Below are 14431 nucleotides of genomic sequence, written 5' to 3' on the forward strand. Positions count from 1 at the left end.
TGTATCTGGAACAATTTCATGCATTTTGTATCTCTTGTAAAATTTCTAATAAAAAGAAAAGAGAACATCCTGTCTGTATTCTAGAGTAACAGGGTACAGCTTCGCAAGTAGGGACCTGTTGTTTTTTTTAAAGCATCTTTTAGCGGGAAATGTCAGATGTCTCAAATGTTTGTGCAATGCTCAGATACTTGCAGCATTTCCTTCCTTTCCTGGAATTTGAGACACACTTCTCCCCCTGGGACACAGGTAGTACAGTGCAAAGAGATAATAGCAGTACAATCCTATCATTGCCTATTCAGAAGCCCGATTGAATTCAACAGGACTTACTCACAGCTAAGTGGGGTTACAACTGCATACCTGGGCTAAGAATGAGCAACACTGAAATAAACAGGGATCGTGCTGTTATTCTCTCTGCACAGTGTCCAACTAAGTTCACCCTTGCCCGGGTTTTTATTTTACCTCATCAAAGCAGGAGGGTTCTCCAGATGCTGTTGAACAATAAGTCCCATCAGCCCCAGCAAGTTGTAATTCTACATCATATGGAAGGCCAAAGTTCTCTCCACATCTGCACCAAAGAAACAACACTATCCAAATCTAAGGAAGCTAGCCAGAATGCTGTTTTGCAAGATTCTTCTCGCTGGTAATAATCAGGCTACATATCTTATTCACACACTTTTATTTCAATCTGTTTAGGGACATGCAAAAAGGTAAAATGAAGCAGCAAAGCAACATAATTACATGAACTCAAATAGAAATGGGATAAAACAAGAAATTTCATCCTTCTGTTTTACAAATATATGCAAACGAACACTGATTGATGCGAGCTCAGCTGTAGCTGTACTGAAGAGAACTAGCATGTACCTGTTTTTTATAAAAACTTCCAGGCCATTAGTATTTCTCTATCCAAACAAACCATGAGTCAGATTGCACATCAATGCTAGAAAAGCTTCCCCTCACAATGTGAGCAAATATTAGGAAGTCTTCATTGCAAGACTGGGAAAGGAAAACATATTTTTGCACGGTTCATATAGTGGTAGTTCAAAGACAGGCACACCCGTTACTTGTACAGCAAGTGAGCTGGGGGTGGCCAATTCTGAACAAACAGTAATTTCCCCCCCTATGAAATAACTTCAGGCATGCAGAATATAACTCCATGGGAGTCATCAGCTGGTCTCCACAATACCCTGTAGTTTTAACAAATAAACCTGCAGCCAGAACCCCCTTCTCCCCATCGTATTCTATATTTTGCTCTATATGCAACTTGTTTAAATTATTTAAAACAAGAGAAAGTAGCATTTGCTCCAAGACACTTGTTACACGGCAGTGGGTTGGAAAAAAGAAATCAACCTCTCCTGTCCAGCATTCAAGAGATGCTTCACTCTGGAGATAAAGTGCCAGGTTAAGAGACTTCCACTACTTGCCATAGCTCTTCAAATAAGGGAGCAAGCTCTTTTTCCAAGCTTACGATCAGCCCTACACAAACACATATATAAAGTGGGAAGGGAAGAGATAGAAAAACAAAGTTTATATATCATACTAGAGGGATCCATTTGTAAACGCAAACTGATCACCTGTCAATAAATTATTTGGGGAAACTGAACTTCATGCCAACATTTTGGCACAGGAGCAAGCACCAAAGGAGAGGACATTCTCACTGCCACTGACTATAAACTAGATACTTGCAGAGGCAACACAGGGTCTGGTCCCGGCCCATAAGAGCTTTCATTCCCTTTGCTCCAGTGCTGAGACCACACTCTGCTCCTTGCGCCAAAGCAGCAGTATACACAATCACCTCTGCTGAGCCATCCCTTAACAGGAGTGGAGAACCTGTGTTCCTGCATAATTTTATGCAGGTGGGGGAAACCTAGACCTCTGTCAAGGGCAAACTGTCCCTCCTCACTCCCACACAGCCCACAGGGCAAGGAGGAAGAGAGAAAGAGGGGTGCCTTGCTCCCAGTTGGCCCATCCCCTGCCCTAGGAAAATCTCATGTGGCTTTTTCAAGGTGAGGGGACTAGTGGAGCTGAGCTGTCCTGTCACTGTGACTTTTGGTGTAAAGCTCTGCTATCATATTATCCACAATTTGGGAGTTGGAGAGGAAACTGCCTGCCAATTTCATGCAACTGGCCTTTTTCTTTTAAGCAAGTAGAGAGCTTTTTGAAAAACCACAAGTGTACCCACATATTACAACTTAAATCTAGCAGAATGGGTGCTGAAGGCAGCAAAGCCTCTCAGTCCTGAAGACGTACCTGTGTTGGCATTGCTGCTAGCGATGAAACTCACAACCAAAGGCAACCTGTTGAACTGAACCACCTACAAGAAGCAAGACATTTCATTTCAGAATCCAGCACACAGTAAATGTTTTCTGGCAGGGGGTTCACTAGCCTCTTATGGTTCTAACCAGGTTCCATTTGTTGCTGAACTCCTATCAGCCCTTACCATTGGCCATGTTGCTTGGGGCTGATGGCAGTTGGAGCCCATCATTACAGAACATTACTGGCAGCCATTGGTGGGGTAAGGATGAGAATAGATTTTTACAAGACACTTGCACACAATGCATCAGCAATGTAGTGCTGTTAACAATAATTTTCTAGACTAATTAAAAAGGTAAAGGAAACATCCTGCCAGATTTTGAATACTAGCCAAAACAGCTAGGCACAAACAGATTGCTTGCTGAAACAGAACACCACTCCTCCCATTCCAATACAATGCTTCATTACATTACTTGCAAAATCCATTCCTTTGCCAATTCTTGAAGGAAGGCAATACATCTTACCTGGTATGTGTTGTAGTAACAAATGATGCTTTTGTTTTTTGAAAGCCCAAGTTTGCTGCCCTGGTCTGTTGCGAGTGCAAAGGTTGACAAGAAACCTGGTCGAAGAGCATGCTCTGGAGCATTATCATTGGCAACTAGAACAAGAGGACACTCTGTAGCCGGTCTCCAAATATTTTAACAGACACATTTTGCACAGATAACAGGCATTTTATTAGTTGAACCAGCAGCCCAAACTCAAGGGACTAGTCCTCGCAAGTGTAGTGAGATTGAAGCACAGTGCAATTCCAAAAGATATTGCAATACTATGGCACAGTTAACATTTTTAAAAGAAAAATAGTCAACAGTCATGACTGTGAAAGAAAGAACTTTTTGACAAAGCCAAGGTGTGTTCAAGTGGGTTCTTAATGCTCAGCAAGTGGAGTTAAAGTGCCCTCCAAGGTCAACTATCCATCTGCTTCAGGCAGAATTTCCTGAATTCCATCTCTTCTAACTACCCAAGAGCAAATCCGATACCCATCCTTTCCTTGCCTAAACTGTACTTCCCCCACTCCCCACCCCAAAATAGAATTGAAGGCAGTATACAAATTAAATCATCAAGCAATATACCAGCCTTTTTGAAGCTTGGGACCAAATAAGATGTTGGACTACATTATCCCACACCACTGGCTAATGGTCCGGGATGATGGAAGTTCTAGACCAACTATATTTGTAAAGGCACAAATATACAAAGCATGTAAACATCAAGCAACCATTTGCCATTTTACACTGGTTAATGCAGTATAGTATGGCAATAAAGACTGCAGTTTTGAGGACTGAGTGCACATAGCTCTGAATGCAGCTTTTTCTTCTAATGTAATTCGGGAGGAAACCAGTTCACACCGTTACCAAAGATCAAAGCACCAAGAAAGTGGTTAACACACACAGCTTCCCCAAACAGTTATTATTTTCTTCCACTTATTTTATCCAGGAAAGTGCATCACAGCTGACGAATAGGCATTGTGATCTCTGCTGACTCATGTTTACACTGGAAGCCAACAGAAGACTAGGGTGAAAGGGAGTGGATATGTGTGCTTAGTTATATTTAAAATTTCCCCTTAGGAATCAGGATGCACAAGAGAAGAGTTTAAAAGGTGAAAATGATTTCATGTTTTTGTCTGTTTCAAGGTAGGAGGATATGTCTTGCTTCTGAGCAAACAAGGATTTTATATTGCCATTAAATTGATGCAAATATCCTATCCAGATAAATACACAGGTTATCTCTTACCTTTGATAACAGGTACACCATCTCTGTCTGACACTACAATAGCATGGAGTCCCTCAACACTGGAAAAGTAAAATAGGTAGAATTTTTAGCAACCTAACCAGTAATACTGTCAACTATTTCACATTGATGGTGCCAGCTGCATCTTTTTTTAGCCTTACTCTGCTAATCAACTAATCAATTTAACAATTACAGCAGTAATGTACTGTATTAATGCCTCAATCAAAACCTGCAACATTCTCAAATCCATGTGAAGAATTTAAGGGTTCAAAAAATTATTCCCATTCTTTGTCCAAAAAAGAATTTGATGGGAAATACAGACCTAACTTTTAAGCGAAGCAGATGCATATATTCTACTTGAAACTACTTGGATAAAGGATGATAAAAGTCTAATGAAGTATTATGTCTTGGTTTGTAGTGTCAAAACTTTGGAACCATTTAATATTGATATTAGGTTACCTAATTATTAGGTTACTAAATCAAGGCTGGGACACGGGTGGCACTGTGGTCTAAACCACTGAGCCTAGGGCTTGCTGATCGGAAAGTTGGAGGTTCAAATCCCCTCGAGGGGGTGAGCTCCCGTTGCTCGGTCCCAGCTCCTGCCAACCTAGCAGTTCAAAAGCATGTCAAAGTGCAAGTAGATAAATAGGTAACGCTCTGGCAGGAAGGTAAATGGCGTTTCTGTGCGCTGCTCTGGTTTCGCCAGAAGTGGCTTAGTCATGCTGGCACATGACCAGGAAAAACTGTCTGTGGACAAATGCCAGCTCCCTCTGTCAGTCAGAGATGAGCACTGCAACCCCAGAGTCGTTCGCAACTGGACAAGGCTGGGAGCCACAGACACGTGTGTGAGAGGGGGGGGGGAGGAGATAACATTAGTTTCCTGCTGACATGGTATGTGTTGCAAGTTTCCCTGTCTTAAGCTGTGTACCTCCATGCAATCTCCTACAGCCCTCAGTATGAAGTTCCTCAATAAGTGGAGGGGCACAGCCCCCCCCACGCTTTCCAATTTAGGTACCCAAAAGCAACAATTTTTCAAGGTACAATATTCATAAGGTAAAGGGACCCCTCACCATTAGGTCCAGTCGTGACCGACTCTGGGGTTGCGGCACTCATCTTGCGTTATTGGCCGAGGGAGCCGACGTACAGCTTCCAGGTCATGTGGCCAGCATGACAAAGCCGCTTCTGGCGAACCAGAGCAGCGCATGGAAACGGCATTTACCTCCCCGCTGTAGCGGCACCTATTTATCTAATTGCACATTTGAACCGCTGACCTTCTGATCAGCAAGCCCTAGGCTCAGTGGTTTAGCCCACAGCGCCACCCGCGAACACATTAAATCCTACTAACTCCATAAGCATTACTGACTTAGAAGGACATTGCACTGAGATAAATGAGAATTATTCCCAAGTCTCATTTAGAGAATAGGTTTAGCACTGGGTTTGAAATGTCAACACAGGTTTCCTGATATGTGAAACTCAAAAGTTCAGAATGTAAATCTACAGAATGTAAATCCCTTACCTTGGGAGCTTTTTGTACAGGAACCTTTTCAATTCCTAGAAGAGGAAAGAAAAGGAAACTGTTTACCTTAGTCACTTACAGCACACATTAAGAGGTTATGTACTAGACAATTAACTACCTCTTCCATTCACACTCATCACTCACTGGAACCCTCCATTACACCATAAGCTTTCCCTGAAAGCAGGGGAAATAGCCATTCTGTTAGGCATAATACTTTGGTACACAGCTCTCTGTCACATTCAACAAGCCACTTCAAAATGTGCATTATAGTGCTAATTATACTTACATCTGCCATGTTGTCAGAAGTGTTCAAATGAACAGTCCAAACCCTTTGGAGGAGAAAAAGTTTTTGTGACAAAACGATTTGCCCTTCTATGTGAATATAGCAGAGAACAAGTTTCTACAACGCCACCCCTGCTACACTTAGCACTCACAGTGCTTTGCCTTGCATAGCAAAGCTTCTTCTCAAAGTCACCCAATGCAGAGTTGCTATTGGCAAATGTCAACCCATAGCAATTCCAACCCATGACAAGCCAAATCTGTGAAGCCCAACACCCAGGCATGGGACCATGGCTTTCTAGACAACAGAACTCTCCCAAAAAGAGTATGTGAAAAGCTGAAGGCAATGATTTTAAATGACTTAGTTTCTCCTGTAGCCACAAAAATTCTGAGCATAGCTGTCAAGTTTTCCCTTTTCTCGCGAGGAAGCCTATTCAGCATAAGGGAATTTCCCTTTAAAAAAGGGAGAACTTGACAGCTATGATTCTGAGTAGCAAGGTATACCCACTTATTTGTCTGGAGTGCTAATGTACTATATGACAGGGATCCTACAGACACAGGAGGAGGAAAATCTATACAGTGGTGCCTCGCTTAACGAAATTTCCGCTTAACGGAAGGATTTTTCTAGTGGAGGTTGCCTCGCTAGACGAATTCGTTTTACGAAAAATTCGTCTAGCAAATCGCGGTTTCCCATAGGAATGGATTGAAAATCAATTAATGTGTTCCTATGGGCAAAAAACTTTTTCAAAAAAATTCAATGCATTCCTATGGGATTCACTAGACGAATTTTTTGTTATAAGAAAAGACCCGTGGAACGAATTAAATTCGTCTAGCGAGGCACCATTGTATTGTAATTAGAACCCATTCTGAATGGTAAACAAAAGTCAGACAACACAAAACGTACAGAGTTACAGGACTTCAACAGCCCCCTCCCACACAAAAAGAAAAAAAACCCCAGGGTTACTGTGCTGATCTATTAGGGGAACCTATTCATATAGCAAGAGTAGTAGTATGTGTAGCATTGAACTAAGTTTTACTTGGACCCATTGAAAGTAATTTACATTATTAAGTCCATTGATTTAAATGGGCCTATTCTAAGTAAAACTTGTTTACTACCCAAAGCCTTTATTTGGAGCAACTAAAAAGAACCCTTCTTCAGGCAAATGCTAAACCCCACTCCAAAGGGGTTGGTGGGAGATAATGTTGGGCTGGATGAAACGTCCAGTGGTGCGGAAGAGTTTATACATGGGCTTAATTGGATTGACCCCATCTGGTGCAAAAAGAAAAAAAGGGCCATCAGGCAACAGCTACTCTGCCTTTGAAATGACTCAGTGCTTTACATTACATTGCAGGATACATATACTATATTTTCTAATTTTGCAACCTTAAGATAGATCCGCCCTTCAGTTGCTGGAGATAAGCTCAGTCATTTCCTTTAGACCTCCTCTGCTTCACCACCCACCCTTTGGCCTACCCCATTCTTGTGATTGTAATCTGCTTTAGCTGTTTTTAATTCTAAATTGTCATAACCCGCCCTGGAACCTGCAGGTGAAAGGCTAATAATCATAATCATAATAATGTGTGCTCCTGCGGCTTATGGAGGAGTCATGTGCACCACCAGCAATATGAAACCAAAATCTCACTGTCTCTCTCAAGTGTCAATGGTGATACAACACCAGCAGTATCTTATTGCGGTCTACCAATAATTATAATAATAATAAATTTATTATTTATACCCCAGCCATCTGGCTGGGTTTCCCCAGCCAGTCTGGGCAGCTTACAACAGAATATTAAAATACAATAATCTATTAAACATTAAAAGCTTCCCTAAACAGGGCTGCCTTCAGATGTCTTCTAAAAGTCTGGTAGTTGTTTTCCCTGTAACTGTACCAAGGTGGGGCTGTGACTTCGCCCACGCGAAGAGAAAAAGGTGAAAGCAAAAATGTACCAAATACACACCATTTGGCACTTATATATTTGGGGGGGGGGAGAGGTGGGGGGAGAGAAGCAGAGGATGTCAGCAGCAGCAGCGCTGATGACTCAATCGCCGCCCATCATTATCTCCCTACATAGGAGCCGACTCTTCTAGGGCAAAGGTCCCTTCAGCCCCCTCAATCAAATATTTGAAGGGCTCGGGCCCCCTCGAAGTTGACGGGTATTGCCATTCAAATGGTGTGGTGGGTAATCCGGGGGGGGGGCTTACTCGCCCAACCCCAGCTCCCCTCCCAGTATTGTATTCAAGTTGTCACAGAAGCCCGCCGCCGCCCAGACCCAGTTGCGGAAACAAGGACCGATGGCTCTCGGCTTCAGCTCCGAAATTATTAGGAAAGGGAGAGGACAGCGCAGCCGGCTTATCGCCACCTCCTCTTTTGAATACGGAATGAACTAAACGTCCCCTAATAATAATAGTTATAATAATGATAGTAACCCACTTGTTGGTCCCACAGCGACAAGCGAGGGGCAACACCCGGCGCCTTCCTGCCTTCCCTCCCTTCCCCTTGCAGCTCTCCCGAAGGCCTCTTAACTGTCGGGTCCCCCTTCCCCCATACGCACCTCCGCTTCCTTCCGGGTTCAACGCCTTTAACGGCCGCCCTACCTTTAAACGAGCAGCTGCGTCGTCTCCCTTTAAGTGAGCTCCTCCCCCTCCCGTCTACCCGGTCGCGTGACTGCCAAGCGTGAGGCAGAGCAACTTCTCCGGGTCGTTTCCGCTTCGGCGCCGAGGACGCGGGAAGGCAGACGCACGCGCCACTTCCGGTCTGGAGAGGGAACGGGGGTTGGGCGGGAGAGTGTCTGATTCGAAGTCGGGGAGGCGTCCGCTGCTGCGCACGCGTGGTTGCTGCTGCGTCAGGTGCGTCTTGCGTGGGTGCGCGCGCAAAGCGTCGAGGCTCCAGCTGTGTGTGGTCTAGGCTCCCGCTCTGAAGTGCATTTCGATCAGGCTGCTGAGGAGTGTTGCTGGCATTGCCGTCCCCGGATTTGCCTCGTCTAGAATAAGAAGATGGGAGCCAGCGGTATGTCGTCTAGCCTGGTGAGAGGATCCCTCCGCCCTGAACTGTGTTTTATGCCAGGCTCCTTGGGGTGCAGAAAGACTGGTACCAGACAACTGCAATGTCGGCTAATTTTTATTTGGTCTTTATGTACTTAAACCTAGATTACTATTATTTTGGTAATAATTGAATTTATTGTAAAATTGCTTGAGTTTTGTCATTTTTGAATTTACTTTTTATGATTTTCAATTTTATACATTTCAATAATGTCACAATCATTTTAACATTAAACTCTACTTCCTTCCCCCTCTTTCTGAGGTTCCTTAAATTTATTTTTTGTATTTTATGCATATTCCAAATTAACTTAATCATTAATTCATCTACTTTAAATGTATACTCTTAAAAAACTGCAGGTTATTACAATAATCCTGCCGATGTTCTTATCTGTTTACAGCTTATTTGTAAATATTCAATAAACTATTCCCATTCTTTTCTTTAAAAGTTTATATTGATTTCTTATTTTTTTGTAAGTTTTGCCATTTCTGCATAAGTTTTTGTATACATTCTTCTTTCGTCGTGACTTAACATTTTTGGGTGTCATTTTTTAATTTACTGGCATATTTTGTATATTCGTATTTTGATGTTTTGAACATTCGCTGTAAACCAGTTTGGGCACAGCTATTTGTGGGAAAGCAGTATATAAGTCAACTCAATCAACCAGAAGAGGCACTGACACAGTCACTGCCTCTAGAAATAATTTCCACTGCAGTGCTTTAAGGAGCTGCTTAGGTTGCAGTCCTGTAAATACTTACCTGGAAGTCAGCCCCATTGAACTCAATGGAGATTACTTCCTAATACTGTAGATGCAAATTAACTTACTTTGACTCTTGTGCAAAAAGATGGTGCCTAAGGGGCACTTGATTTTTCATTATGTGGGAAGCTGAACATTGTTCCTTCAACATGCACAGACTTCACCACTATGCCTTTTATGATGCCAAAACGTATTTCATGAAAGTGCAAAAAATCATACTTAAAGTACTTGGACAGAAGTGCTCAAGTGCATGCAACTACCGGTAATTTGTTGGCCATCAGAAGCAAACCTGAGTAACCATGTGTGTCAAACTGACAAGTGCTGTGAAGCATCTAGTAGAGAAAAATGAACACTAAGGGATTCTGTTCTATTGAATTTCTTCTGTGTACTGTATTTGTAATTGTTGCCTGGTGTCTGTTGATGCAGGTGGTACTGAAAATATTATGTGGGAAGAATTTATTAGCTTTGAAATACTAAATGAGTTTGATGCTATATAATTATTGGTGGGTATGCAATCAGAAGGTTGGTGGTTCGAATCCCCGCAACGGAGTGAGCTCCCATTGCTTGGTCCCAGCTCCTGCCAACCTAGCAGTTCGAAAGCACACCAAAAGTGCAAGTACAGTAGATAAATAGGTACCGCTCCAGTGGGAAGGTAAATGGTGTTTCCGTGCGCTGCAGGCCACATGACCCAGAAGCTGTATGCGGACAAATGCCTTGGCCTATAGAGTGAGATGAGCATGCAACTGCAGTCGTCCGCGACTGGACCTAACGGTCAGGGGTACCTTTACCGTTACAATTATTGGCTCGAGTATAGGAAAATTACATGGCCAAGGATACGATGGCTGTTGTTACAATGGCAGGAAGGTAAGATGGCGTCAAAGCTAAAGACTAGACATTGCAAAGCTGACTTTGTCTCTTGTGCGGTACTCAATCTGTTTGTGAAGGACTTGAATGTACCCAAATATATTACATTACACTGGTACTGTCAAACCTATAAGTTTTTTCCTATGAGAGTGCAATGAAAATATGTCTTATTCCAACTGTGACATTTGGAAGGTTGCCGGGATAACTGGGTATAAGATGATAAGAAGAGAGTCCTGAGCAAGGGTTGCAGGGATCTGTCTGATCCTTGAAACTCTCCCCAGTCATACTCTGCAGCCTTTGAGTGTTCTTGCTTGACTGTAATGAATCCTAAAACTCTTGCTTGCCTGGATGGAGAATAGAGAGGGATGTATGTAGAAACTAATCTGTAGTACAATGGGAAAAGCTATGTTTGTTCTGCTCACTTTTGCCTCTAGGCCTGCCCACTGCTGGTATGTGGCCCCCAGAGGTTTGCCTGGAAGGAAATGTGGCCCTCTGGTTAAAAAAGATTTCCTATGCCTGCTGTAGATGCTTCCTTTTAACATGCCAGTTCCTGAATGCAATAGGGCTACGGTATATAATCAGGTAAAAAGTCTTTTATTCACATTGAAAATAATTTTATTTTGATATAAGTTTGATATTACATTAGGTACATTACAAATCAGATCTTTTCTAAAACCTAACCATTAAATCTACAGTTAAATAAAATAGGATCTTCTTTAAGATGCCACCGTAAATTTAGTTGAATTTTCTTTGCATTCATTTTTTTTAAAAGCATGATTCACAAACATCAAAGCTCTCCTCTTAGCCCTTCAGGAGCCAACACTGAAGTTCCTTCAGATTTTTAAAGCTAGCAAAAGACATGTCTGGCAGTTCTGCCCTAAGCACATTTATTTAAAAATAACTTATTGATGCCAATAGAGCTTACTTCCAAGTTAAGCTTGTAGGCTTTTGACATCAACTTACGAAAGGTCTGAAAAAAAATCAGTGGTTCCTATCAGAAGAACATCCAAGGTCAGCAACTGGTTTGGAAACATTGTTTGGTCCTTAGGACATTTCAAATGCTATTTCACAGTTTAGTGGAGGAATGCTTCTGTTTATCTTCGCACTCTAGGGGAAAACAGTACATGGGATTTTCCTTGAAATCTTGACCCTGTGAAAACTTGATTGTCCTCTCACACAGGCCCTGTGCAGACATAGTATTTAAACAAAGTTGTATCTGGAATAACAAAACCATTATCTGAAAATCCCTGGTGTTAATCTCTATAGGTACATATAATCTCCCTTCTCCAAGCTCTTATCAGGCGGCTTGCTTGTCTTTTCTTGTATACATCCAGGGTTTCATTTTATGTGGAATTGTAACTAAAGTTCAGGCAACAAACAAAGGCTGCTGCTAATCACAATTAACTGTTATGACTGCACTGGGCCATAATGGGAGGTGGAGGGGGGGGGAGAGAAATGCAGGCAAAAATGCTTTTTGTCATTATGACACCCAAATCCCAACTGCCTGTGGTACTCTGTGCAAACATACAGTAGTAAAATATTACACCCAAGTTTGAGGCATGAAGCTGGACAATGCACACATCTACACACACAAATGGTCCCACACAGTAATTTGCAAACACAGTAGTCGTTAAACCAATAGACTTTAGTGCAGAGTGAAAATAAAGTGAGGGACAAAATACACATCCCAAGATGCTTTCCCAAATTATTTTTCAAGACCACCCGGAACTTTGAAATAATCCTTAACATAAGGTATACATTTTTCCAAGATTTATTTTTATATAAAAAACCTAAACTGGCAATTGACCATTGAACATACTGCTGCCTTTCAATTTTTTTTAAAAAAAAGTTTTTTATTTATTAAATTTGTAGTTGCAGTATAACTAGACGATTCACATGCTCTTTAAATCTATGGGGCCCAATATGCTAGGCACTTCAACAGGACAACTTTCGTTTGTTCAATAGTGCTTGCCTAAAAACCCTCACAAGCCTTACTGAGGTGAATGAGGTTGACCTGCCAATGGATTGCATCAGCGCTAACTGAACTTGCACAAAAGTTTGCTGTTAATGGAACTTTCTTGCCCCACCTAACATACGCCACCTCTGCAAAAACTCCCTTAAATATGGTTGAGGCAATAGTTATGTATGAATAATCAGCTGCACCTCAACTACATTGCCCCCCGTCTCTTTTCAAATTAGAAGAAATATTCTAATCTGCTCTAAATGAATCTTATTCCAAGAAGAGGCAGCCTGCTTTTGCTTATGAACTCATCCTGTGGATAGTGGCTCAGTGAGTCCTAACTACCTGCTAAAACCATGCAACATTTGCTGCTGTTGTCATCCCACAATTTTTTGCAGCAGAGAAGGGGAAAAGAAGGCAGCATTTTTTTTGAAGCGGAGGAAGAAGCATCGATGGCACAGAACACTTAGGAGAGATCCTCAAGGTCTTATAATGTCTGCTTTATAAAGTGGGCTGTCTTTGCAAAACTGACATAGTTTGGGATCTACAGTGCCAGCATTATAAAAGTTAGAAAGACAACAACTGTTTCACCTGCTGTTTCACCTATGGTAAGATGTGATTGAGCAGAGTGCAAACATGTATTGCTGACTTGCTCGTTTTGTCCCGCTCTGCCTGGAGGTAACAAAGCCTTGGCTTAGTGGCATACAAACCAGCAATCAAGGCTTGTTTCCCCCTAAGAACAAGCAGTGGTTCACACATTGTTAAGCCAAGGCTACTAGTTTATTACTCCGAGCAGGGCAGAATGAAATAGGAGCACGCACTAGCCTCCTTCTCATTCACAATTATCTTGATATGCCAGCCAATAATTTTCTGAGGAGTGTGTACTTTTTCTTTCCTCTAGCCGCTGTATCATAAAGGTAAAGGGGCCCCTGACCATCAGGTCCAGGGCCATTCCGTGAAAAATGAGCCTGATAAGAAAAAAATTATTTTTAAAATATACTTATTTTACTTATAGTTTCATTAACTAAACATATTAAAGTTCAATATTCCAAAGGAAAAAAGAATTTGAAATTATTTTTTTCATGAGAAATTTGAGCTTGAAGTTTCAGTATCACTTTTCTGATTGTGTAGCTTAATTTTGTTCATTTAGGTTGGCATTATTTTTTAAAGATAAACAAAAATTGTGGTTGTCATTGTTAGTATATTATTAAAGTGAAGAACTTTGTCTACACATTGGACTTGAAAAATTTTAAATAGGTAAGTTATTTCTATTTTATTTTTATTATTGAATGGGATGCTGTTTCAGTGTCCCACCCGTGACAGCAAAAGGTACAAAAGTTTATTTTGTGATAAAACTAATTTATAGGTTATGTTTGTTTTATTGTGGGAGTATGTATTAGAGTATAACACACCTATCAATAATAAAAATGCAGTTAATTAATGTAAACACCATGAAATTTTAATAATTCTTTTTCTGTCCCACCCGTGACAGTTTTCAATGTTGTAGCTTGAGTTAGTGATTTCAGCAAGTGATTTCAGCTCTCTGCAGACAGGAGACAGATTCCTCATGTAACAATTCTTTATTCTGGCAAACAAGACTGAGGGACTGAGGAGAGGGGAACTAGCTAGAAAGGGATACATTTTGGAGGGAACAATCTCAAGCAATCACAAAGCTGCCTTTTGGTGGAAACCAATAAGACTAAGGAGCCAAATGCAGCTGCTTGAATGAACCAATAGTAGCTGTTCCCTCTGGAACATAAAGGCAGTTACCGTTACTTTACCCTAATGCGAATACATACAGTAATACAGATAATATAACCTTTGAATCAATACACAAAATGGGAAAGACTACATCTGCAGAACGTATGAGAAAGCTGCGTGAAAAACTAAAACAAGATAAAAACAAATGTGAAAGCTTCAAAGAAAAGGAGAGGGTCAGAGATAAGAAGAGGCGAGAAAAGATGAAGTTGGTAAAGAATTTG

The 14431-nt window shown here is 41.5% G+C and overlaps 1 protein-coding gene across 3 annotated transcripts; it reads right to left on the minus strand.

Moving 5' to 3' along the window:
* Window positions 1-1114: 1114 nt before the first annotated feature.
* LAMTOR3 (late endosomal/lysosomal adaptor, MAPK and MTOR activator 3) lies at window positions 1115-8528 on the minus strand. 3 transcript variants are annotated; one of them, XM_035112011.2, is made up of 7 exons: window positions 8427-8528; window positions 5838-5880; window positions 5552-5586; window positions 4039-4097; window positions 2775-2908; window positions 2248-2311; window positions 1115-1473 (listed from the first exon to the last, which is right to left on the minus strand). In XM_035112011.2, the coding sequence occupies exons 2-7, from the start codon at window positions 5844-5846 to the stop codon at window positions 1400-1402; spliced, it is 375 nt and encodes a 124-aa protein (XP_034967902.1). In that variant the 5' UTR covers window positions 5847-5880; window positions 8427-8528; the 3' UTR covers window positions 1115-1399. The 3 variants fall into 3 exon arrangements, with proteins under 3 accessions (XP_034967902.1, XP_034967900.1, XP_034967901.1); XM_035112009.2 differs by having other exon boundaries at window positions 8384-8518; XM_035112010.2 differs by lacking the exon at window positions 8427-8528 and adding an exon at window positions 8263-8369.
* Window positions 8529-14431: the final 5903 nt, after the last annotated feature.

The sequence above is a fragment of the Zootoca vivipara genome, chromosome 9, assembly GCF_963506605.1.
Source record: "Zootoca vivipara chromosome 9, rZooViv1.1, whole genome shotgun sequence".
Lineage (NCBI taxonomy): Eukaryota > Metazoa > Chordata > Lepidosauria > Squamata > Lacertidae > Zootoca > Zootoca vivipara.

Bases quoted from the DNA above. Each gene is read 5' to 3' on its own strand.
- LAMTOR3 (XM_035112011.2), bottom strand. The intron at 4,098-5,551 runs GTAAGGGATTTA...TTACTTTTCCAG, and splicing joins CTGTACAAAAAGCTCCCAAG to TGTTGAGGGACTCCATGCTA. The intron at 2,909-4,038 runs GTAAGAGATAAC...CTCTTGTTCTAG, and splicing joins TGGTGTACCTGTTATCAAAG to TTGCCAATGATAATGCTCCA.